The sequence below is a fragment of the Tenrec ecaudatus genome, chromosome 10 (genome assembly GCF_050624435.1).
Source record: "Tenrec ecaudatus isolate mTenEca1 chromosome 10, mTenEca1.hap1, whole genome shotgun sequence".
Taxonomy (NCBI): domain Eukaryota; kingdom Metazoa; phylum Chordata; class Mammalia; order Afrosoricida; family Tenrecidae; genus Tenrec; species Tenrec ecaudatus.
Genome location: NC_134539.1, coordinates 60,767,196 through 60,794,378, shown reverse-complemented (window position 1 = coordinate 60,794,378; position 27,183 = coordinate 60,767,196). Strand labels below are relative to the sequence as shown.

At 44.1% G+C, this 27,183-nt stretch overlaps 1 protein-coding gene and 1 pseudogene across 2 annotated transcripts; one reads left to right on the top strand and one right to left on the bottom strand.

The window, feature by feature from the left end:
• The first annotated feature begins 643 nt into the window (after positions 1-643).
• On the top strand, positions 644-7,854 carry PDCL (phosducin like). Of its 2 annotated transcripts, none has more exons than XM_075560448.1 (4): positions 644-763; positions 2,140-2,316; positions 4,345-4,526; positions 5,771-7,854. In XM_075560448.1, exons 2-4 carry the CDS (start codon positions 2,145-2,147, stop codon positions 6,323-6,325), a joined length of 909 nt encoding a protein of 302 aa, XP_075416563.1. In that variant the 5' UTR covers positions 644-763; positions 2,140-2,144; the 3' UTR covers positions 6,326-7,854. The 2 variants fall into 2 exon arrangements, with proteins under 2 accessions (XP_075416563.1, XP_075416565.1); XM_075560450.1 differs by lacking the exon at positions 644-763 and adding an exon at positions 1,120-1,810.
• Positions 7,855-8,183: 329 nt separating this feature from the next.
• Positions 8,184-9,172, bottom strand: LOC142457974 (glyceraldehyde-3-phosphate dehydrogenase-like; annotated as a pseudogene).
• Between the last annotated feature and the right edge of the window lie 18,011 nt (positions 9,173-27,183).

The window sequence follows — 27,183 nt, the reverse complement described above, 5'->3', positions numbered from 1 at the left end:
CAATTTTTTTAAAGAAAAAAGTGGGAGTGGGGAGACTTCATCTAATAGTACTGTGTGGACATGTCATGAATGAAGTGGAGGGGTCAGCGAGAGGAAGACCCTCCGTGAGATGGCCTGACAATGGGCTCAAGTAGAGGCAGGACTGGGCTCAGGGCGGGGCAGTGTTCCGGGGTTCTCCTGTGCCGGCCTCTGGCACTGGACGCAACACCGAGGCACCGAAGAGCAGCAGCATTCATGACCCCAATTTTGCCAACTGCTCCCCTCATGTCCTTTCCTGTTCTAGGGCTTCGTCTAGGAGGGTGTCACATTACGTTTAGTTGTCCTGAACCTGACTTCGTTCCCTTTTTAATCCATGTTTTGGCGTGTGTTCTCGGGAAAATTATTCCAAATCTGTATGTCTTCCGTTTTAGTAGGTGACTTAAAATGGAAGTGAATATATATGTATATATATTCACTTCCATATATATATATAAAATTACTCAAAAGTGGACCGAAACAGCGCAGTTCCTTGAACGGCCACAAACAACACAAACAAAGGCGTGTTAATATTGTCGAAGTGTTTTGGCCCAAAGAAGGCCCGGTAGCTCCTCGGGCGCTGGAAGAACCCGCGTCTGATTGGGCAGCGCGGGAGCGTCGTGACGCAGGAAGACCTTCTCATTGGTCTAAGCAACCGGGACTCCAGCGGCGACTCTCCGACCGAGCCCCACTTCCTGTGGGTGCGCGGAGCTGCCGGCACGTAGGGATCCGGACCGAGCGAAGCCGGGTAACCGCACTGGGATCAGCCGGGAAGGAGCTCAGGGCGGGAGGAGGGTGGTCAGCCGGCCTAGGAAAAATGGCCATGCCTGTTCGCTTCCTGGACCCCTCACGTTAAACGCGACCTCCCGGCCCGGATTCTGCACTGGCCCCACCCGCACCGAAGCCACCCCTAGGGTCTCGACGCCCCTCGCTTCCTCGGCGCGGGTTCCGCCCACAGCGGCCCCGCCTCCTCTGGCCCACACCCCAATGGCCTCGCCCTGGCCCCACGCCCCTCCGCGCGCCCCTGCCCTAGCTCCCTCCTCCCTCGGGGTTAGACCCTCTGCGATTGCTGCCCTGGCTTCCTCTCTTTCAATGGCCCTCGCTCACTGAGCGCCCCAACTGAGTGTCTCCCCGCCCAGGGCGCACCTCTTTGGCCCATCCTGGGCCCTTCTGCCTTCCTGGCCTGAGCCGTGGTTCGGTCCTCACCGTGCATATTCCTTTTGTCAGTAGCCATCCTCCCTCCCTGTCTCGGCTTCGGGGTTCCTGGATACCCGCTTCGGTCCAGGCATATCTTTATGCAGAGGCCCGGTGCTGGGCATGGAGGTTACTTGTATGAAGTCCTTGCTTTCCAGAGTTCTGTTGGGGCGGGTCACTTTGTAATGGAGATAGGTCGTGGTGGTGATAAGTCTTTAATGAAAACGGTCCAGTGTTGGGTATCGCAGGGAAGAGTACTAGAGCTTTCTTTTCTTCCTTTTTTTGCCATCTCTGCTGGCTCTTCAGGCCAATCTCTGCGGGATGAGTGTCTTCCAAATTCTCTTTGGCTTTTTCCAGTGCAGAAGCTAGGCCTACCTGGTCCTTTCCATAACTGAGAGTCCTAGATTGTGTAAACCAAAGTTGGCGGGCTTTGGAGACCCATCTGCCCAGTTACTTAGTGTGCTGATTGGGGGGTGAAACCAGGACACAGGGGTGATTTAATGAGGCACAGAGCAACTCAACATAATACTCTTCACGCTTGATTCTGGTGTTTCTTCGGCGGATGCTTACCCAGAAATCTGATTGATAGGAAAATCTACAAGTAAGCTAAATCGCCACTCAGTTAAATAAGAGCCTTCTAAGCCAATGTACCAGTCCAGCTGTGCATTATTCAGAAGACAGTCTCAGAGTCAGGTAGCCCTGGGGTCTCATCCTAGCTCCACTGTTTGCTGTAGAACTTGGCAAAGAAACTTCCCTTTTCTGAATCTCGGCTTTACTCTCCATTAAAAGAGCACAGTCAAGCCCTGTTTCCCAGGCCGGGAACGGATTCTGGCTATGGGGGAAATCAAATCTCAGGGTCTTACTTGTAAATAGGATCTTAGCACCGGTGAGTCCCCTACCCTTCAGCTTCATGTCTTTGTCGTCTTCTAGGCATCATGACTACCCTGGATGATAAATTGCTGGGAGAAAAGCTGCAGTACTACTACAGCAGCAGTGAGGACGAGGACAGTGACCCCGAGGACAAGGACAGAAGCAGGGGTGCCCTGGCCAGCAGTTCCATGTCTGTGGAAGCTGAGCAAACAGGCGAAGGCATCTCGGTTAACACAGGTACTGCCTAACCCCCCACCCTCAGAATAGGCTTTACAGACAGACGTTCAGTTGGAGTTTCCCGGTCATTTCTTTCTACTTATGGCTCTACTCAGTGATAACCTGGTGTAATCATTTCCTTCTGCAGATTTCCTTCCCTTTTTACTGCACAATACAAGCAAGCGTGTAATAGCAGCATGGCTTCAAACACTGGTCTGGGTGTGACTCCTCCTTAGTGTACTGCTTGTTTGATACGGCATAAATCACAGTGATGAAGACATTGGCATACCAGCTTTACAGTCTCATGTCTCCGTATTGACAAATTGCAGTCTGTTAAAATAAGCAACATACTATTTTTTACATGTATATATGTACATATATATATATATGATTTATTTGAAATCATTGTTGGAAGTCAATACATTAAGGTATACATCATTTAATGACACTAGTAATTGAATATACGTATATTCATTACCTGGTACTACTCTGCTATAAATCTGAAGCGTACATACGGATGAATCCTAATGAAATAATCATGGGTACATCTCTTTTAGTTTGACTGACTAACGTTACTAATGTAGCTTATTTGCATTAGCTGACTATCTGTCTTTACTTTCTTTTTTTTCCCAATTGCTCCACAAAGCAATCATTACAAGTGACGGTCAGAGATGCAAATTTATTAAAATCCACTTCATTGACCGCAACATACTATTTCCCAAACCTTTGCCCTCATACTGTCTTATGCCATCCTTTGCCTCTGTTTTTTGAAGAGTGAGATTGGACATCTTTTTATGAGTCTGAAAAGAGATTTTTGTACCCTTTGCCCATTAAAAAACAAAAAGTGGTGGTATTTTTTCTTCTTGGGGAGCCTATATAGCTAAGAAATTATTCTGAGATGCGTTGTATGTATTTCTATCAGTGTGTTTGTCTTTTGACTTCATGTTCTTTCCTGACAGGAATTTTAAAAATTTTATATTCCTCAAAGTATTGTTTTATAATCACAATTTTATGTTCTTTCTTTTTTTTTCTTTTTATTTATTTTTATTTATTTTATGTTCTTAAAAGAATTTCACTTCACGTTTATAAAGATTCTTCCATATTTTTATCTCGTGTTTTCATGATTTACTTTTTAAATATTTGATTTGGAATTCGATCCAGTGAAACCTTAGAGGGAAGAATCCAACTTTCATTTTGCTACTCAGCTATTTTAACACTCTTGAAATATCCATCTTTTCTCCATTGATTTGTAATGTCTTTTTTCTTTCTAGATTATATCACATTTTTAATTATTGTATGATTTAATATATTTTAGTCTCTCGTAGAATTGGTCTCCTTTTCTGTATCAGCATTTTCTTACTTTTGTATTTTTATTTTTCCAAAGCAAATTTAGAAATATGGAGTCATTTGTATTCATTTGTTTTCACTGGGAATTCGTTAACTATATAAACCCACACTTTGTGAAAGGAGACCTTTGTAGCATAGTGGTTATGTGTTGGACTGCTAACTGCCAGGTCAGCAGTTCGAAACCACAAGCTGCTCCGTGGAAGAAAGACAGGGCTTTCTATTCCTGTAAAGAGTTATGGTCTCAGAAACCCGCAGAGGGCAGTTCTACTGTACCCTGTAGGGTTACTATGAGTTGGCATCAACTCAGTGCCGGTGAACTTGGTTTTCATGTTGGTATGTTCACATTCACATCTGCTTTATACATATAGTTCATTTTATAAGTGTTTGATCTGAACTTTGCTTTTTTTAACTATTATTAGTGCTGTTTTGTCAGGAAATATAGAGCTTCCTCCTCATTCTTTGTACAAGTTGCTTTATATTCCTTTGAGCAGATGAACCAAAAGCTATTTAACTCCTCTCTTCATGTTGGACACTTTGGGCCTTTAATTCATTGCCTGTCATGTTGAAGTGGCCCCCTGTGTAGAGACCGCTCTGCCCGAGCGTAGGCATTATTGTGCAGAAGATAGAGCAAGCGTTAGTCAGCTGTGAAGTCCTAGCAGCTGACCATTCTTCTTTGTCCTCTCCACGTTCCTTTCCACTCAGGTCCAAAAGGCGTAATCAATGACTGGCGCCGTTTCAAGCAGCTGGAGACAGAGCAAAAGGAAGAGCAGTGTCGAGAGATGGAGAGGCTGATCAAGAAGCTGTCAATGACCTGCAGGTCCCATCTGGATGAAGAGGAGGAGCAACAGAAACAGAAGGAACTCCAGGAGAAGATTAGTGGGAAGGTATTTAATTTATTAGCCTCCGAGATTTTCTCAAAAGCTCCTCGGCTGTGGGAACTGCGGTCAGCCAGTCAAGAGGTAGAGGTGTTTGATTTGACCTCTGAGAACCTGTGCAGTCCAAAGGGAAATGCAACGGTGCCGTAACTGGGACACACCTGGGTTTAATCCTCAGCTTTGCCACTAGTATCTTGGGAAGATCTCTTCTCTTCTGAAACTGGGTTTTCCTTGGTTAATGGAGGTTAATGTGCTCATTGCTTGTGACCGTTTTTAATAAAACCGGTTTGTTGATCAGTGTGAACTTATACAAATAATGACAAGTCTTGGAACCTCATTTAGAATGGGACTAGAAAAGAGCCTCCCTAAGGGAATCACCGTAAGAATTCAGTGAGCCAGGCCTATGTGCCTCCTGTACAACAGTTCCCATGGTGCCAGGGGATCCGGCTCCTCACAGATCATCACAGGTCCAGTAGGCACAGTTGTACAGCGATAATAAGTAAAGGTTATAGTAAGATCATAGAGAATAAGAGAGATAGGAGATATTGAAATAATGGAGTCAGACACATTTCACGGTAGCATGCTCACCTCAGCTCCTCTTGGTGGTACAGGGCATGAGAGAGAGGGAGCGGAAAGAGGACAAGGGGAGAGGGGAGAGAGCCAGGGGGAGAGAAGGACTGGGAACCAGAGGAGAGTGAGCTCTTTCTTACTAACCAAGGCTTATATGTCTTTGGGGGGTGTGCAAGCCCACTAATTACAGATAAAGACATGCCTCACAGGAAGGGGTTGTACAATAGGTAATACAGTAATGAGAGGGGGGCGATCTAGGAGTATACATGCAATAGGAAGGGGAGGGATTCGGGTATACATGTACAAGATGGGTGGATCCTAGATTCAGGATAGCAGCCTAACCTTGGATGTCACTGAGCAGGTCTGACCTGTTCTCTGGCTCTCCATAGAAACTGTTATCAGTAGGGTATGAACCCCACCTACAGTGGACCAGACTGATGGCTGCAAGCCTTCTGGGAGAAGTAATCCATTGTCCTTAACAGCAGGGAGTGGGCCCCACCTGTGGTGGGACCAGACAGTAGTCTGGAGACTGAATGCATCTGACCTCCCACCATATGCTGGCAAACAGCCTCTAATATTTGGCCTATCTTTGGGGGAGACAAAACTGGGGAAAAGTCTTTTTATATCCCACACCACGGTGTCTGTTCTCTGTTTCTTCTGCTCACTCGCTGGGCCTCCTGTAGATGACACTGAAGGACTTCGCCCAGCTGAGGGAGGCCCAAGACGACGACGACGAGTTTCTGCAGCAGTACCGGAAACAGAGAATGGAGGAGATGCGCCAGCAGCTGCACCAGGGGCCGCAGTTCAAGCAGGTGTTCGAGATCCCCAGTGGAGAAGAGTTTTTAGATATGATTGATAAAGAACAGAAGAGCACCCTCATTCTGGTCCATATTTACGAGGATGGCATTCTGGGGACCGAAGCCATGAATGGGTGCATGACCTGCCTTGCTGCAGAGTACCCAGCGGTCAAATTCTGCCGCGTGAGGAGCTCCGTTATTGGGGCCAGCAGTCGCTTCACCAGGAATGCCCTACCTGCCCTGCTGATCTACAAGGGTGGTGAATTGATTGGCAATTTTGTTCGTGTCACTGACCAGCTAGGGGAAGATTTCTTTGCTGTGGACCTCGAAGCTTTTCTGCAGGAATTTGGATTACTCCCAGAAAAGGAGGTCTTGGTGCTGACGTCTGTGCATAACTCTGCTGCCTGCCACAGTGAGGACAGCGACCTGGAAATAGACTGAACCTGGAAATAGTCTGGTTACATGCATCGCTCTTGTTTGGCCTTGAGGATACACATCTCTGCGTTTGTGTGTGTTCCTTTCCATATTTCTGGCTTTTTAGATGTTCTTTGTGGTCCTCTTATTCTGTGGGAAGTCAAGACACTCTTAGATTGAATCAGAATGCCGAATTACCTTTGGGCTAGCAATAAAGTAAATGTAAAGTTGTGTAAACAGGAAGCCAGGCTTTCAAACTAGTCACTGAAGATGCTCTAGCATGACATCTCTTGTTATTGTTTCCAGTCAATATTTAGATAGCATCCTAACACAGTGTCCTGTAAATTGTCTTCAGATGATCTCAGAGGTCTCTGCCAGCTCTTGGAGTACAAGTCCATAGTTAGTGTGTTATTTGTAATGTAAAAAGCGTGTTTCCTTATTCGCCTCCCCACCCTCCAATTATAGATTTATTTTTAAAACTTCTTTTGGACTATTGGGAAAGTAATTCATATTCAATAGAGGAAAACTTACCAAAATATACAAACAAGAAAACAAATCTCCAATCCGACTACCTAAAATGAAACACTTTCATTCAACCTAGAGTGAAACACTATTTCCTTCTGAGATGTTTTCTGTGTCTATGTAGGATGTGTGTGTGGTTTTAGACAAAGCAAGGGGATCATTTTGAGCATACTGTTTTATAGTATGTTCAGCTAAAACTGTACCAGACTTTTTTCCATGTTATTAAATACTTTTCTAAAGCATTTTTAGTGGTTATCGGTATTCCAGTGTATACATGTACTATAGTTTGCTGGGTGGTTGTCTTGTAGGAGAAAAACATCGAAGAGATGTTTTATTAGAGAGGTATTAGATGTTCGTTGTATAAATTGAACTAAAGAGATGTAGACACTTTTAAGATTCCACCAGCTAAAGCTAAACCCTGTTGTCAGTTTTACAGATATCTTTCCAGTCTTTTATTTTCTCCTGTATTTATCATAATGGTTGCTACTTGAAATCATTAAAAATTCACCTTCTGAGGTTAGGGAAAACATAATCTGGAATTAAATCCTAGCTTTAAACTTTCCATTGTTGTGACTTCAGGAATTGATGGGAGCTGCGGGCTGGGCTGCACATGGATTTGGGGAAAGTATTTGTTGTATACTTGAGCAACAAAAACAATGCTGGCGTGCTCTCTGTAGACATCTGGAAAGCAGGAAACAGTAGAAGCCTTGACAACTGATGTTAAGTGTGCTCATTGTGGTGCAAATGGCTAAGCACTTTCCCTTTAGCCACCACCCACAGGCACGTCCTAAGACAGGCCTGGCCCCCAGCTTTCCAGGCCCCTGGCGCCTTGAAAAACCTAGGGAGCAGTTCTACTCTGTATGCATCAGGGTTGCCGCTGCGGGGAATTGGAATCAACTCAGCAGCTATGTTGAAGATGAACAACAGTTGAAAACATACTGAACTTGGTTCTGTACCCTGTTGTACTTAGCATCCTATCACTTTATCATGTCAAAAATGCTCAATAAAATTTTTAATGACTTCTTAATGTTCCATCATTTGTTTGGACTAATTTAATTGACTTTAATCCTTTAATATTAGATATTTAGGTTGCCTGTTTTCTGCTGTAACAATGAACATCTTTGTATTTTGGGCCTTATTTCAAATTGGTCTCATATATCTTTTTTTTTTTTTTGCTGGGTACAGTGTACTTTATTGTTGGTGCATGAGAAGGCCAGGCTCTCTAAGTCCCTCTCCTTCCTTCAGGGGGTCTGGATGTTATATTCTCAGTATGTTGGGGGATTGAGTTGGGGACAAAGACTCCCCAGCAGCTGAGAGCCTCTCCTCTAGTGTTGTTGCTGTTGGTCGGGGGTGGGGGGGTGTCTTACTCCTTGGAGGCCGTGTGGACCATGAGTCCACCACCCTGTTGCTCTGGCCAAATTCATTGTCATTCCAGGTAATGAGCTTGACAAAGTGGTGGTTGAGGGCAATGCCAGCCCCAGCATTAGAAGTAGAACAGTGGGGGGGGGGGCGGTCACTGTTGAAGTCACAGGAGACAACCTGGTCCTCAGTGTAGCCCAGGATGCCCTTTAGAGGACCATCAGCCATCTGCTTCATCACCTTAATGTCATCGCACTTGGCAGCTTTCTCCAGATGGCAGGTGAGATCCACAATGGACACATTGGGGGTGGGAACACGGAAGGCCATGCCAGTCAGTTTCCCATTCAGCCCTGGGATAATCTTGCCCACAGCCTCGGCAGCGCCAGGAGATGCGGGGATGATGTTCTGGGCAGCCCCAAGGCCCTCACACCAGAGTTTTCCAGAGGGGCCGTCCACGGTCTTCTGGGTGGCAGTGATGGCATGGACTGTGGTCATGAGTCCTTCCACGATGCCAAAATTGTCATGGATGACCTTGGCCAGGGGGGACTAAACAGTTGGTGCCCAAAGCATTGCTGACAAGGGAGTTGTCATACTTCTCGTGGTTCACGCCCATCACAAGCATGGGGGCATCAGCAGAGGGGCAAAGATGAACACCCTTTTGGCCCCGCCCTTCACGTGAACCCCAGCCTTCTCTAGGGGTGTGAAGACACCAGTGGATTCTACGCACCAGCCTCACCTTACTTGATGTGGGCAGGATCTCGCTCCTGGAAGATGGAGATGGCCTTCCCATTGACGATAAGCTTCCCCTTCTCAGCCTTGACAGTGCCATTGAACTTGCCATGGGTGGAATCATACTGCAACATGTAGACCATGTAGTTCAGATCAATGAAAGGGTCATTGATGGCAACAATCTCGACTCTGTCAGATTGGAAAGAAGCCCTGGTTCACCAGGCGCCCAATGAGGCCGAATCCGTTCACTCCAACCTTCACCATCGTGTCTCAGGGATGCAGGTTGCACGAGGAGGAGCAGAGAGCCTCATAGTTTTATTATTTTTTAATCATTTTATTGGGGGCTCTTAACAACTCTTATAACAACCCATACAACAATTCTATCAATCACATTTGTGCATCTGTTGTACGTCTGTTGCCATCATTTTCAAAGCATTTTCTTTCTACTTGAGCCCTTGGTATTGGTTTTTTTCTCCCCTCCCTCCCCCATCCTCATCCTCGTGAACCCTTGACAAATTAAAAATAATTGTTACTTTCATATCTTACACCATCCGCTCGCTGTCTCCCTTCACCCATGTTTCGGTTGTTCGTCCCCCTGGGGGTTGTTTTACATTGATCATTGTGATAGGTTCCACCTATCAGCCCCCTTTCGCCCACCTTCCCTCTACCCTCCTGGTATCACTACTCCCAGTACTGTTCTTCTTTCCTCCACCATTACTGTTCTTAAGGGGTTTATCTGTTGCTGGATTCCATGTGTCAAGAACTCTTATTTGTACCAATGTACATTCTCCAGTCTAGCCGAATTTGTAAGGTAGAACTGGGTCATGATAGTGGGGTGCGGGGGATTAGACCAGCTATCCCGCATCAAGCTGGGTCCAAAATGAGGCGTGCAGATGAAAGGAAAAGAAAGAGATATGTACAAAGCATGGGCTCAGGAGGACGACAGTCTGATGGACTGAAGTACAGAGTATGTTTGAAGCTTGGTTATTATACTCTTCTTACAAGGGATTGGTTACAAAACAAACATCAAAGAACTTAAAAACATTCTTAAACTCTTATCTATGCAAATGTCACTTAACTATTCACACTTTCTTAACATTTGAATAATAAAAGCACTATGTTCTAAGACAATCACACGGATATGTAAGATTCAAAAGAATCTTAAACTGAGTTATCTCTCAATGTTTTTAGCAGCTAGGTCACGAATAACAGTCATTTTGCAATGCTTTTGCCTGCAAAGACACAGAGGCACCAGGGATTAGTTGGTCACCCATAAATAAACACCTTGATCAGCCAATGCCTCCTACAGTGGGGGGAAGGAACCATTAAAGAACTAGAGAAATGTGCGTTGCTTTGGTATCTACTGTACCCTGGTTGACTCATTGCTTCTTTGTGACCCTTCTGTGAGAGGATGTCCAATTGCCTACAGATGGAGTTTGGGTCTCCACTCCAACCCTCCTCATTTGCATCAATATGATTGTTGGTTTTGGATCTTCTGGTACCTGATGCTGTGGACACCTTGTGATCACACAGGCTGGTGTGTTTCTTTCATATGGGCTTTGTAGCTTCCCTGTTAGATGGCCACTTATTTAACTTCAAGCCTTTAAGACCCTAGACGTTATATCTTCTAATAGCTGGGCACCATCAGCTTTCTTCTCCACATTTGCTTATGCACCTATTTTGTTTTTAGCTGTCGTGTCGGGCAGGTGAGCATCACAGAATGCCAGATTAATAGAATGCAAAGTTCTTGAGTTGAGGGAGGGCTGGAGTAGAGGCCCAGTGTCTGTCTGCCTGCTACCTTAATGCTTAACATATACGTACATAGACCTACATCCCTATTGTTATATATTAATATATTTAACAAATATAAAAGCCTATAACTTCCCGGAACCATCAGTTCTGTTTTCTCCTAGGGATTGACTATTGTGCCTATCTTACATACATAGACATGGGGGGGGGGGGAGGCAGCTTATAAAGAGTTCCAGGCCTGTCTGCTTATGAATCTATTCTGATCATGTCTGATGAGGTGCCAATCCCTGTCCCCATGTCAGAAGTCTATCTTTGGGATTCCTCAGAACTTCATTGCTTTGCTCCCCTTGCTGCTGTGTTGCCCTCCCTTCGTGTTCTTCCCTAGTGTGTGTGTGTATTGGGGGAGGGGTATGTGTCAGACTGGGCACTATTCCTGCACTGTGTCACCAGTGCTGTCCCCTGTAGTGCTGTGGGTCAGTGAGGGGATGTCGTGTCTTGTGGTGGGGCTGGCTCGTTGGTCCTCTCTGTGCAGTGGGTGCTTCGAGCAGGAATGTCATCCTCAAGGCTTGGTGGGCCAGGATGCGGTTCTCTCTCTCTCTCTCTCTCTCTCTCTCTCTCTCTCTCTCTCTCTCTCTCTCTCTCTCTCTTTCCCTCTTAGTTTGCTCCTGTGCATTTATTAATTTTCTAAGCAGTTTTGCTGGTGTATAAAATCACAAGCCATATAATTCAGTAGTTCAAACATATCAAGAAGAGCTGTACAATCATCACCACAATCAATTTAAGAACAATGTCTTCATTACTGTACTCATTACTAGCTCCCTGTTTCCCCCACAATCTCCTCTCCAAGGAATCATTAATCCAGTTACTATCAATATGGATTTACTTATCCTGGATTTCATGTACAGGAAAACATTTAAAAAGGAAAACAAAAATCACAATAATAACCAAGTAAAGCGGATAAAAACTTCAATTGAAAGAAAGCAGAAAATATTAAAAACTAGAACAAATTTTAAATGGGTCAAAGGGGAGATCAAATGATAAGGTGTTAAATGTTGACCTAACTGCAGCTGCAACAGTCTACTTTCCAATACATTCTGCAAAACAGGAAGAGTGTCCACATCCCTGATCTGTGGCCAAAAGGGGTTTATTGGCTTCCTCCACAGGTCTTTCCCTTTCTATTATTTTTTAAACTGAAAAAACTTTAAAATGGGTCAAAGGGGAACTCAGGGATAAGATACTACATTTCAACCTAACTACATCTCTTACAAGTGACCCCACAATGCTCTCTGTCTGACAAGGCCATTCATATCTCTCAACTGTGATCAGAGAGGATTCACCACAGGCTTCATACATACGTGGACACTGCAAATGGATTTGAGCTTCCTCTGTCATCTATAACCATCTGCAAATCAGGTGTTTACCATTTAAACTGACACCATGCCAACCTTCAAATTTGGATTTTATAAAAATCTTTGGGTCACACAGGTTGGTATGTCTCTTCTATGATTTACTTGATACCTCATTTAGATAGCTGCTATTTTGAAGACAAGCCTCTAAGATCCCAGATGCTATTCCTGATAGCCTGGCACCATCTAGTTTCTTTGTCACACTTTGCTAGAGCTCCCATATCTTCAGTGGTCTCTTCATGAGGGTGAGCACCAAGCATCAAGAAATAATTGTTCTTAGATTGGGGCTAGAATTAAGTGCGAGTCCAAAATCCATTCATGCACCTATGGTTTACATATGTCTCTGGTTCACTTGAAAGACATCATTGTCATTTTATTTGAAGGAACATGCTCAATCATCTCCCTGGGACAGAAAGTAATTCTAATGATAGTGTCATTAATTTAGCCAACAGTATAGAATTTAAAACATTGTTGCAAAAAGGAAATGATATGAGTATATACCAGCTATCAACTACAATACATGAACTGTTAACCTGTACAGATTAAACTCTTGTGACTGGACAATATTCACACAAACAATGGGGTTGATTTAGGACAAACTTGTAAGAATAATCATTCCCAATCCAGAGCCACACCTACCAGAATAATACATGTCATGATAAAGCAAGGAGGGCATTAAATAGTAAGTATATAGTAGTCCTGGGCCACCATTCATTGGGCACCCTCAAGGCAAGAGATCTGAACCAAAGTCCAATGTCCACCAGTCCTATGTCCTTGGGCTAGCAGTCAGCTGCTGCTTCTCACAATGGGGGGGGGGGGTTTCAGCCTTAAGTCTGAGGGCTGTAGGTGAGTATGAGGTGAAGGCCAGTTCACTGAGTGGATTTCCACATCTGGTCTTGATGTGGCCTAGGAAGGATATTGTGTGCCTCCAAAGAACCGAGTCTGAAGTCCCTGTTGTCTGTATAGCACAGGGCCTGGGTAACCAGGTGTCTCAAACTTTCAGAAAAGGAATCATTAGGCAAATGAGCAGGAACATTTCCAAAAAGTGTTTATAAACAACTGTTCCCAGTGAATGGAGCCTGGTGGTGTATTGGTTACAAGTTGGGCTGCTAACTGCAAGGTCTGCAGTTCGAAACCACCAGCCACTAAGTGGGAGAAAGACCGGGCTTACTAATCCTGTAGTGCTACAGTCTCAGTCTCACAGACCCAAAGGGGAAGTTCTACCCTGTCCTACAAGGTCACTCACTATGAGCCAGAATTAATTCGATGGCAATGAGTTTGGTTTCTCATAGAAAATGCACTTAAAACACCTTGACTTTGTCTTTCAGTGACAAATTTTGAAGTGAACAGGCATGTAATAGGGAAATCTTAGGATATTTAATTTCTCTTGGAGGCGTAGAGAAACTAGTCCTGTGTGCTTTGAAGTCAGACAGATCTGATTTCAATTCCTTTCTCTGTTGCCTAACAGTTACATAGATTCTGGCGAGGCACCTAGTTCTCGTGAAGCTTAGTTTTCTCATCTCTATAATGATAATGGCATCCTGGTGGCACCATAGTCATGCATTGGGCTGCTAACCGCTAACCACAAGGTCAGCAGTTCAAAACCACCAGCCTCTCCAAGGGAGAAAGACAGGGCTTTCTATTCCTGTAATGAATATTACAGTCACAGAAACCCACAGGGGCAGTTCTACCTGCCTTGTAGTGTTGCTAAGAGTTGGCATCAACTCAATAGCAGTGAGTTTGGTTTAGTTTTGATTTATGATGATGATCAAAATATGTTTCATGGGGTGGTTCTGTGACCGTGGTCTCCAGGGAACTTGTTAGAAATACATATTCTTGTTCAGATGTCACCCCGATAATACTGAATCAGAGACTTTGGTGGTGCAACAAGTGTTGGAGGGGCTCTGGTGAGATAGGAACTCTTGTCCACTGCTGTGAAAATCACTTTGGCGATATCTAAAACAGATGGAAATCGAGCTACCATATGACCCAGCAATCCCCCTACTGGGCATATTACCCAGAAGAGGCAAGAAAGAAATCACGGCCAGACATCTGTGCGCCAATGTTCATCATGGCACAGTTCACAATTGCAAGGAGTTGGAAACAACTCAAATTTCCATCACAGATGAATGAATTAAAAGAAAAACTGTGGTACATACATTCAATGGAGTACTACACATCAAAATCTATCATTGTGTGCTCACCTTCCCTACATGATCACTGAAGACAAATGGGTGCATAAGCAAATATGGTGAAGAAAGCTGATGGTGTCCGGCTATCAAAAGATATAGCATCTGGGGTCTTAAAGCCTTGAAGGTAAACAATCAGCCATCTAGCTCAGAAGTAACAAAGCCCACATGGAAGAAGCACACCAGCTTGTGTGATCACGAGGCGTCGAAGGGATCAGGGATCAGGCATCAAAGGAAAAAAAAAATCAAATCATTGTGAATGAGGGAGAGTGCAGATTGGGAACCCAAGACTCATCTGCAGGCAACTGAACATCCCTTTACAGAAGGGTCGCGGGGAGGAGATGAGCCAGTCAGCATGCAATGTAGCAATGATGAAACATACAACTTTCCTCTAGTTCCTAAATGCTTCCGCCTCCCTGCCCCCAGCTATCCTGATCCCAATTCTACCCTATAAATCTGGCTAGACCAGAGGGTGTACACTGGTACAGATAGAAACTGGAAACACAGGGAATCCAGGACAGGAGGGTGGCGATACCAGGAGGGTGGAGAGAGGGTGGGATGGAAAGGGGGAACTGATTACAAGGATCTACATATAACCTCCTCCCTGGGGCATGGACAACAGAAAAGTGGGTGAAGGGAGATGTCGGACAGTGTAAGATATGAAAAAATAATAATAATTTATAAACTATCAAGGGTTCACGAGGGAGGGGGAACATGGAGGGAGGGGAAAAACATGAGGAACTGATACCAAGGGCTCAAGCAGAAAGCAAATGTTTTGAGAATGATGGGACAACAAATGTGCAAATGTGCTTGACACAATTGATGTATGTATAGATGGTGATAAGAGTTGTATGAGCCCCCAATAAAATGATTAAGAAAAAATGATGAATGAATAAAGCACATCGCTGCATGAAAAGAACTGAAGGAAATTATGCTAAGTGAAGTAAACTAAGCACAAAAGGACAAGTATAACATGATCCTGCTGAAGTAAAAAGAGAAATAGGGAAAAATTACTGCTGAGGTAAATAGGGGAAAAGCTACTGTATACAAACGTTCCTGAGGTGAGGTCTAGGTACTATGGCAGGGGCAAGACCAAATCCAGGGATACATATGGGAGCCAACTAAAAAGGAGGTGAGGGGGGAAAGACATGGGTACTGGGGGAATAGGGCACTTACCCACCCAAGGGGAGGGTATTGTTTATATCTCCATAGGAAAAGAGGGACCAGACTTCAACCCAGTGCTCCAAGATGCGAATGCAACATATGGGCATGAAGTGGGGAATTAATAAGGAGGTCTGAGGGGCTGAACCCAATCCCAACTATGTAGACAGCTCACCTTCCCCCCAGAAGAATTCACTTCAGAGGACAGCACTGAAGCTACAGCTCAGGGAGAGTAACATGACTAATCGGAGCACCCAGGAGCAAATGAAGGGGGAGGAAGAGAGAGTGGAGCACAGCCTGGCCCACCAAGCCCTGAGGATGATATTCCTGCTCAGAGAAGTCAATGCACAGAGAGGATCATAGGGTTGGCCCCACTATGAGACACGGTGCCCATCACTGACCCTTAGCCCTACAGGGGACAACACTGGAGACACAGTGCTGGAATTGTGCACAAGCTGACCCCACCAAACTAAGGGCATGCTACAGAACAGCAAGGGGAGCAGAGCAAAACATTAAGGGTGTGCTACAGGACAGCAAGGAGAGCAGAGCAAGGATGTCCCAAGGAAATACCAAAAATAGATTTTGGGACCACAGCATCACACCCTATCAGATTCAACCAGAAAACTCTCCAAAAGATCAACAAACAAACCTTGAGCTGTTTACATGCTTTTGTTTGTTTGTTTTGCTCAATCTTGTTTTTTGTGCATATTATTATCTCTGCAGGTTTATCTAGATAAGATAGGCAGGATAAGCAATCTGGAGGAGAAAACAGTGGGACTGATGGTTCCAGGGGGACATGTGAGAGGGGAGGCTGGGGAAAGGAAGTGGGTGCTTGCAAACCCAGGGACAAGGGAACAAGTGATCTAAAACCGATGGTGAGGAGGGTGTAGAAGACATGGTAGGGCTTGATCAAGGGTAATGTAACCGAGAGTAATTACTGAAATCCAAATGAAGGTTGAACATGATAGTGGGACAAGAGAAAAGTAAAAGGAAATAGAGGAAAGAGCTAGGAGGCAAAGGGCATTTATAGAGGTCTAAATACAGGCATGTACATATGTAGATATATTTATATATGACAGTGGGGAAATAGGTCTATATACATATATTTCTAGGTTTACTATTAAGGTAGCAGATGGACATTAGGTCATTACTCAAGTACTCCCTCAATGAAAGAACACTTTGTTCTATCAAACTGGCATTCTGTGATGCTCACCTTCCCAACATGATCGCTGAAGACAAAGCGGGTGCATAAGCAAATGTGGTGAAGAAAGCTGATGATGCCTGGCTATCAAAAGATATAGTGTTTGGGGTCTTAAAGGCTTGAAGATAAACAAGTGGCCATCTAGCTGAGAAGCAACCAAGCCCACAGGGAACGAGCTCACCAGCCTGTGTGATCATGAGGTGTCAATAGGATTAGGTATCAGGCATCAAGACCCAGAGCAAAAAATCATACCATTGTGAATGAGGGGAAGTATAGAGTGGAGACCCAAAGCCCATCTGTAGGCAACTAGACATCTGCTTACAGAAGGATTGCAGGGAGGAGACAAGCCAGTCAGGGTGCAGTATAGCACCTACATAGAACTTTCCTCTAGTTCTTTAACGCTTCCTCCCCGCACTATCATGACCCTAATTCTATCTTACAAATATGGTTAGACCAGAGCAGGTACAGATAAGAGCTAGAAACACAGGGAATCCAAAAAAGATAAATCCCTCAGGACCAATATTGAGAGTAGTTATACCAGGAGGGGAAGGGGAAGGTGGGGGGAGATAAGGGGAGCTGATCACAAAGATCTAACTATAACCCCCTCCCAGAGGTATGAACAAGAGAAAAGTGGGTGAAGGGAGACATCGGTCAGTGTAAGACATGAAAAAATAATGATAATTCACAAATTATCAAGGGTTCATGAGGGAGGGAGGGTAGAGGAGGGAGGGGAAAATGAGCTGATACCAAGGGCTCAAGTAGAAAGAAAATGCGTTGAGAATGATGATGGCAACAAATGTACAAATGTGCTTGACACAATGGATGGATATATGGATTGTGATAGGAGTTGTACGAGCCCCAAATAAAATGATTAAACAAACAAACAAACCCCATAACAAAGCAAAAAAGCCCATTTCCTCAGAAGACACGAAAAGAGAGAAAATTATTAGCAACTAGGAAAGCAGTAACACACAACACACCACTGTTGAAGAGGAAGGATGGGTTTTTGTTGCTGCTATAGTTGTTAAGGTACCCTGAGTTTGTTCCAACTCATAACAACACTATGTACAATACAGTGAAACTCTGCCCTCTCACCCCAAAAGAAATTTTGGTGGCAGAGTTTTTTGTTTGTTTTACACTCTGTTTTTTTACAAGCCCTCTAGGTGGTTCTGAGGCTCATCAAAGTTTGAGAACCCCTGAGTTATTGGCTGAGTGACAGCAGGTGTCACATCGCAAGTGCTCAGGAGCGTTGGTTTCCTTTTCCTGTGAAAGGAAAGCAGAGAAGTTAAAACGGAGGGGAGAGACCGGATGCCTTCTCCTCCACTAATTCATGTGACTCTCTGTTTTAGCCTTTGACAAAGGAAATAAAAATTAGCACAAAGGCTGCCCTTGGAGTTGTCCACACTTGCACTTTCTTCTGGAATGAAATGTCTCAAAGGCCCGACTTTATCTTCCTCTCTGCTATCTGACATTGTGCTTAAAAGCAGGTCTTGACTCTGGGAATAAGTGACCATGTATGAGTTTGGTGGGCACGGTACTGAACTCCACACCTTCATTTTCTCATCTGTGGAACCGTGATGGGTAACGAGTCAATCCTGTACAGTACTTAGAACAAGCCCATCGCCCCCCAGCCATGACCATGGAGTTGATCCAACTCATAGTAGCCCTGTAGGACAGAGTAGAACTCCTCCCTTGCGTGTCCTCTCCCACAGCCTTCAAAGAGCTGTCTGATCTCATTGCAAGTACCCAGAACTCTGTCCCCAGAACTCTGCCCGGGACCTGTTAAGAAGGAGCATTTATTAAATTCACATGGAATGTTCCATCCTTTCAACGTAGGAAGTGATAACTTTCCAAGATGATGAAACTAAAACTTTGTATGGGAGATACTTTACATTGTAACCCTAGCACACTGGGGCAGAATCTGAAGTTCAATTTGACTAGGTCCAAAATTGGTCTTATGATGGAAGCAAAATGATTAAGAACAATGAAGGAATGGGTTAGTGAAAGAAAATAAGGGAAGTGAGGGGTCTCCCCTTCCAACTTTGCCTCCACAGCGGCATCCTTCCACACCCCAGCTTTTTGCTATGGGTGAAGAGTTACAACGAATTGTAGTCCCACAACCAGCTGTGTGCCATAGGTCCAGGCTTGGGTCCCTGGGCCTCAGTTTCTCCATTTGTAAAATAAGGGGTTGAATTTGATGATCTCTGAAGGTCCTTCAGGTACTTGCATTTTATGAGTCAAGTTTTTAAAAACCTACTTTTTATTTTGGAAACTTTCAGGAGAAGTCAAAGAGGACTACAGCACTTTACTTAGCTTCAACAATCGTTAATATTATACTACCTTTGCTGTATCCTTTGGTTTCCCCATGGAGCCATTTGCAAGTAGGCCGTAAACATCTTGACCTCACCTCCTAAGAACACAGAGGCGTAGATACAAGGCTGTGTTAGTCCAGGTTGACTAGAGAAACAAATCCAGAGACACTGAAATATGTGTAAGAGAGAGCTTTATTATTGAGAAAACATCCCCGTCTAGTCCAGATGAAATCCATAAGTCCAATATTAGGGCATATGTCCGATGCTAGTTCATAAACTCCTCTATAGACTAATGCAGCACATGCAACGATGCCCAATGCAGGAAGATCACAGGCCTGTGGGTTGAAAGTCTTGTGGGTCCAGTGGTGGTGGAAGCATCTCCAGGGCTCTGGGTGCTATCAGCATGGCTCCAGGTGGCTTATCAACAGGAAAGTGAAGCAGAGAGAGAGTAAGGCCTCCTCCAGGGAAAAAAAGAGGAAGTTCCCAGAATCCTCATGAGAAGGCCATGCCCATCATTGGATATGACCTGATTGACAGGCTAGACTCCACCGCTTCATTTATAATATCCTCAAGTTGATCACAAAATTAGAAAATTAGAAATCAGTAATTTCTAAAAAAAAATTATATAGGTCATACTCGATTTTCTTTACTTATTCCCCAAATTTCTCTATAAGCTCTTAAAAAAATCCAGATCCAAACAAGCTTTATTTTTTTCCCTTTTAGAGCAGTTCCCCCACTAGGTGCTCTGATGGCATAATGGTTATATATTGGTTGGACTGTTGACCACAAGGTCAGCAGTTCACAACCACCAGCTGCTCTGTGGGAGAAAGAAGAGGCTTTCTACTCCCATCACAAGTTATAGTCTCAGAAATCTGTAAGGGCAGTTCTACAATGTCCTCTAGGGTCAGTATGAGAAAGAATTGATTTGAACATTCACTCTATCTTTACTTTTCAGGACAGTGGTTTTTAAACAAGGCTTTGCAATGGTTCCTTCTGGCTCAACCTCCTACAGAGAATTTGCATCCCATTTTCTGTGGAATCTGAATCAGACTCTTCATTTTAACAAGATAAGAGAATCACCAGGGGATTCAGTATAGCAGATTCTCAGCAGGTTGTTGAACCGGTTAAACCAGTTCAAAGCCCTGTTTTTGAGTAGTCCACATGCTTTCTGGAATGCCCCACATTCTGTTATCTCTGACAGTTTTCTCTTTTCTGTCAATGATTGGACCAGAATTGATATTGCAGAGTGTTTACTGTCTCCAGTGAGGGGTTACCAGGTGTCAATAACATTGATCCTAATCTAATCAATTGAGTAAAGTGCTAAGTGTCAGATCTCTACATTATAAAACAAGTTTCCCCTTTGTGAGTAGTGGAGCCCTGTTGGCTTAGATAGGCAGGGATGGGATGTCCATTGATGCATGCTCAAGAGAGCCAAGCACGAGAACAAAGGGCGGCGCACTGCACATGCTCAAAGGCCTAGGTTTTCCAGCGGTGGGCATGAGTGGGCGTTAAACCAGGATCGGCCCACCTGGGCCAGGTGAATTCAATCCAGCCAATGGGATTGATCTGGGGTCGTCCACCATGCCTCCTCCTGGAATCCATGAAAAGGCAGGAGCAAGGGGGAGAGAGGAGGAACTGGGGAGAGAACTTGAGAAAGAACTTGAGACAATTTTGGAGGAGAATTTGGGAGAGAGATCTTTGCGTGACGCCGAGCAGTCTCTGCCAGGCTGCGTGGTCGGGAGGAATCCTATGGGTGCCGCGTAAAACCTGAAACTTCTTTTAACTCTCATTAAATTCACTTGGATCACGAGCCAGGCTTCGGCATGAATTCTTTCTCGTGCGGGAGTCAAGGACTGAGGTATAACTCTATCCCCAGAGAGATCATACACTGCTAACCACAAGGTTATTCAACGCAGTTCGAAAGAGGAGGCTCTCTACCCGGCTAATAAATTACAGCCTTAGAAACCCACAGGGCAAGTCCTCCTCTGTCCTGCAGGGTCATTGTGAGGGCATTGATTTGATGGCCGAGTCTGGCTTCTGGTTGTTAGTGGTGAGGACTGCATGGTTTTCTATTTTCAGAATGTGTGAATGTCCTTTCCTCGAGAAGTTTCCCCCTATTAGTTTTAGTATCTATTGAATGTATTGATGTTCCTTGCCTGAACCAAATGATTTCATTGGGGTATGCATTATCTGGGGATAACGAGGTTTCTTTTACCCACTTAAATAGTCGTCATAACAGATAGGATGAGAGGGGGCAACCCTGTAAAGCAATTTGCTTCTTAGCACACAGAAAGTTCTCGGTCAACTACTGCTATCACGCTATCATTTTGTACTACAATTATTTTAATTAAAAATGACAAAAATTCCTTAGAAGTGAGGTGTTGACTTGAATGGCTTCACCTTACTTTCCTGTAGGGTAGCTCCATCTTCAATAAAAACTTAATGGTATTTGTAAGTACTTGTTCACGTGTTAAACTATGAAGCCCTGGAGGGGGGGAGGGGAGTGGCCAGAGTGGAGCAGGAACCGTACTGTCATTTCTGACCTTTGATCTGAGTTGACACACGAAAATGCTTGCTGCTGAAACAGGATATTCCCAAGGCAGCTCAAGTATGCAGGGATTCACAGCACAGTGGGCCCTTGAGCAACATGCGCTTGCACCTTGGTCGGTCCACTTATACAGTATATTAAGTTTATTTACATACTTCATGCCGAGCAGCTCCCCTTTCGCGCGATCCTGGATCCGGTAAAAATGATCCTCTGTCGGGGTTTCTGAGTATTGTTCTTCATGTTTAGTGCAACCCCGTGAACACTGGGACCCGGACGAGAGCCATTCATGCTGCTGCTGAAAGCTCTCCCACGGAGCAGAGAGAAGCCATGGCTTTTCAAGAAAGAGTCGAATTGCTTGACATGAACCCTCGATTAAGACCTTCAGCTGCAGCTGCCCAGCCTTTTGAAATCCATGAATCCAGCATAAGGACCATTGTTTAAAAAAATAGAAGAAGAAATTAGGGAATCTGCCCCTGCAGCCATGCCAACTCAATACCTCCCACTTTTTCAAATAAAACCAAAAACCAAAAAAACCCTTCATATCGAAGCTTCAGCTTTTATGTGGATGCAGTATATAATGCACATATCATACACAAGGAATGCACATATCATACACAAGGTGTGTTGATGGACTGTTATGTCATCCGTTAGGCTTCCTTCCAATCAACAATATTTAAGAGTTTTGGGGGAGTCAAAACTTATGCTCAGACTTTTTGACTGAGGTGATGGGGCTTCTCCCTCTAATCTCTGAATTGCTCAAGGGTTAACTGTATGGGATGCTTTTTCATAACTGTTTTATATCTTTCATCAAAGGTGTGCTACCCAACAATGCTCACTGAGAATCAGGTAACAAGACCAAGTCAACCCTCCTGCCCGTCAGCAGCAGTAACCTGATTGGGCCACAGGAAGGCAGGAGAGGAGAAGAAATGGGAAGCTTTTGTTTCTTTGGTGCAAAGGGTCTGAAGGTGATTTCCAGCACCACACACACGTCCCATCAGAGCATTTGTTTTTAGAAAAGACAGCTATAAAGCACCGGATTCGCGCATGTTACATAGTGAATAGCAAATAAAAATGCTGCTTGATTAATTCTGCATCCATGTATTTAACTTTCATATTAGATCAATTAAGGGTCAGAGAAAAGCTGGCAGAGGAAGAAAGGATGACAGTGGGCCCCCACCAGTGATGGGACCCTGTGGGGAGCAAAACTGAAGGGATGGAGCTCAGTGGTTAAGAGCACAGAGTGGATGCTCACACCCCAGTTTTGCCATTTATTCCTGACGACTTTCTGTCCCTTACCCTAGTGGTGCAGTGGTTACGCATTGCCCCACGATCCTCATTATCGGTAGTTCGAAACCACCTGTAGCTGTGTGGGAGAAAGACTGGGCTTTTGCCTCCCATTCACAGTTACAGTCTTGGAAACCCACAGGGGGTCAGCAAGAACACGACGGCAGTGAGTTAGACCTGTAGCCAAAATATATTGAAATTTTCTATGTGCCAATCATTGTGGCAAGCAGTTCATATGTATTTTCAGAAATAATTCTCACAACTTCCAAAATGCATTGACGTTGAGTGCCTTCTAACGCAGCCACCTTACAAGACAGACTAGGGCTGCCCCACAGGGTTTCCCAGGTTGTAAATCTTTACAGGTATAAGACTGCCAACAGCTTGCTCCAATGGAAGAGCTGGCTGGCAGGTTTGAACCGTGGATCTATCAGTCAGTCACAGAGCATTTAACTACTGTGTCACCAAGGATACGTTCAATAACTGCAGGTGATCTTCTTACCCTCATACTGTAGTGAAACAACTTGCCTGAGGTCAATCAGCCAGAGTAGTGGGGTCAAAGCTTAACCCTAGGAATTTGGAGCCTCATCTCTGAATAACTCACTGCCATTGAGTCAATGCCGACTCATAGTGACCCCCTGTGAGTTTTTGACACTGTAACTGATTATGGGAGTAGAAAGCCAGTCTTTCTCTTGTGGAGCTGCTGGTGATTTCGAACTGCTGACCATGCGGAACACAGTCCAGCACTAACCACGACACCAGCATGGCTCCTATACTCTCTGAATAGTAGGTAACAATCACCCTGGAAAGCTTTGGAAAGAGAGAAGTGGGGGCTGCCTTGAGGTGTTTAGGATATTGTAGCAATTTTTGTTTTTCATGCCCATCTCTTATTGCCCTCAAAGGCATGTCACCATCTTGTTACTCAAAAGGATGCATGTCAACCTGGATTCATCCCCAGTGCACCCACCCCTTCCTCTCTTAGCCCCTTCCCTAATTTCAACAAGCATTTTCTCTCAACCCTGGGCCCTGCCATGTTCTTGGCATGGTACAGAGAGAAGTCAGATGACATACTCTCTGCCCTGAGGAAATTCTTAGTGGTGTGTGTGTGTTGTGTTGTAGGGGAGGAGGAAGACACATAGAAACTAGCAGTCTTTTTTATTTTATTTATTTTAACAATTTATTGGGGCTGATACAATTCTTTTCACAGTTCATACATATACATACATCAATTGTATAAAGCACATCTGTACAGTCTTTGCCCTAATCATTTTTTTCTCTTTTCTTCTTTTACATTTTATTAGGGACTCAAACAACTCTTACCACAATCCATACATATACATACATCAATTGTATAAAGCACATCCATACATTCCCTGCCCCAATCATTCTCAAGGCATTTGCTCTCCACTTAAGCCCCTTGCATCAGGTCCTCGAAACTAGCAGTCTTAACAGAGTGGGGTGAATACTCTGGGTTGGGGACGGGGGGATGCAGAATGCTGGGGGTGAGGGACTCAGAGGAGTGCTAGGGGATCAGACCCTATCCTCTGGATGCTGTGGTCCCCTGAGGGTCCGAGGCTCATGGAGAAAAGACAAACCTGTTCCTAGGAACGTTTCCAAAGTCAAGGTAGGAGGAAGGAATGTGATACCTCAAATTAAAAAAAATAATTTTATTGGGGGCTCTTACAACTCTTGTTACAAACCATACATCAATTGTATCCGACATATTCATACCTATATCCCATCGTTCTTTTCTAGACATTTACTTTCCACTGAGCCCTTGCGATCAGCTACTCCTCTTCCCCGCCTCCCCCAATCCTTGTGGCCCCCTGATTGATTGTAGATAGTTAATTATTTTCAAATCTCACACTGACTGCTGTCTCCCTTCCCCTCTGGTTTCTGTTGTTTTCTCTGGCTGGGGGTGTGTGGTTATGTGCCACTCATTGAGATTGGTGGCCCCCTCCCTCCCCACCTCTTCTCCCTTCTCCCTACCCTTTTGGTATCTCTATTCCCATTCCTGTTCCTGGGTTCCATGTGTTGTGAGTTTTATCTCTTGCCTATTCCTATGTACATGCTCCCGTCTAGTCTAGATTGGGAAGCAGCATTGGGATCATGATAGCGGAGGGTGAGGAGGATTCAAGGGATCAGAGGTGTATTGCATGGTCTATTAGTGCTCTACTGCACCCTGATTGACTCATCCCCTCCTGGCGACCCCTCTGTGGGAGGATGCTCCATTGCCCATAGATGGGTTTTGGGTCTCCACTCCAACCCTCCTCCATTCTCACAAATGCATTTTTGTTGGTCTGCTACAATTGCGTCAGCTGGTGTGCTTCTTCCATGTGGGCTTGTTGCTTCACTGTTGGATGGCCACTTGTTTAACAATACCTCAAATTGATCTCCAAGTAGAGTTGGTAAGACTCATAGAAACCACTACTATGCAGCGTTCATGGTAAGCTTTTACTGTTTATCTTCTCCGGTATCATAAAGTTCTTACAACCTTGTGTCTCCTCTGAACACTTTCCAATAGGCTCAGGCTTCGCAAAGGGAAGGATGCCATCTCCTTGGGAATCTCAGCTTGTCTGCCACTTAAAAACATGACTAGGTCAGAGATTCTCTAAGTGTAGTCTGCAGGTCACTATCAAAATCACCTTGGTTTCCATGGGGATCAGGAGGATGTTCTAAAATTGATTGTGGTAATGATTGTACAGCTTTTCTGGATACGACTGAATGATTGAATTGTACGATATATGGGATTGGTTACCAATAGAAATGGAATGATATGATCTATGTATTAACTCCCAATTAATACTTCTTTTTTTTAAACAATGGTCAATCCATTTTGGCTATACCCCCCCCCCCCGCAAAAAAACCCCCTCAGTTTCATGTTAAAAATTCTGCAAAGCCCAGCCCTCATCCTAAATGTACTTATTCTGAAATCTTGGAGACGTGAGTGGAATGCCCATTTTACACAAGCATCACAGGTGATCCTGACCCAGGGCAGATGCAAAATACAAGAATGAGTTGAGTTCGAAGGAGGGAATGGGAGTAGCCAGCATCTAAATGGTGAACACCTGGTTTGCAGAAGGCTGTGGGTGACAAGAGGAAGCCCAAATCCGCTTGCAGAGTCCACACATGGATTAAACCTATGGTGAATTCCCTCTGATCATAGTTGAGGCATATGAATGGCCTTGTTTTCAGACAGAGAGCATTGTGGGATCACTTGTGGCAGATGTAGTTAGGTTGAAATGTAGTATATTATCATTTGAGCTCCCTTTGACCCTTTTAATGTCATTTAAGTTTTAAAAAGTTGAAAGGGAAATACATGTGGATGGTAAATCCCCTTTAACCACAGACCAGGGATGTGAATAATCTTGTTATTATGGAGAATGCATTGGGAAGTGCATTATTACAGATGCAGTTAGGTTAAAATTTTACTCCCTCAGCTAGCCAGAGTGCAGTATAGCACTGATGAAAAATTCTTTAATGCTTTAGTTCCTTAATGTTTCCTCCCAACCACTATCATGACCCCAATTTTACCTTACAAATTCAGCGAGACCAGAGCATGTACACTGGTACGGATAAGAGCTCTTGACACATGGAATCCAGGACTGATAAACCCCTCGGGAACAATAATGGGAGTAGTGATACCATGAGGGTAGGGGGAAGGTGGGGCGAGAAGGGTGAGAAAGAGAGAACTGATTGTAATGATCGACCTATAACCCCCACCCCCACACCGGGGGGATGGACAACAGAAATGTGGGTGAAAAGAGACAGCGGACCATGTAAAATAGGAAAATAATAATAATTTATAATTTATCAAGGGGTCACAAGAGTAGGAGGGTAGGGAAGGGAGTTGTAAGAGTCCTTAATAAAATGATTTATATATATATAAAAGAATAATACATTTCTGTCCTATATTAAGAAAAAAAGAAAATGATGATGGCAACATATGTATAAATGTACTTGATACAATTGATGTATGGATGGTTATCAGAGGTGGAAGAGCTCCCAATAAAATGATTTATATAAAAAAATTTTAACTACCTCTTGACCTATTTAAAATTTGTTCTAGTTTTTAATATTTTCTGCTTTCATTTTGATTTTTTTCCTTGTTATTGTTAGGATTTTTGTTTGTTTATTTTAATGCTTTCTGTATATGAAATGCAGAATAGGTAAATCTATAGTGATGGTAACTGGATGAACGGTTCCTTGGTGATATGGCAGGCAAAACTTGCGGGGAAGAGGGAGCTAATAACAATGAGGACAAGAATGAAAAAAATGTCCCAAAACGAATTGTGGTGGTGACTGTACACCTCTTTTGGATGTGATTGGACTATTGAATTGTACATGTGAATTACATGACAAGAAAACTGTTAAAAAACAGATAAAGTATGAAAAAAAAGAAAAAAAAAGATTTGTGACCCCAGCAAA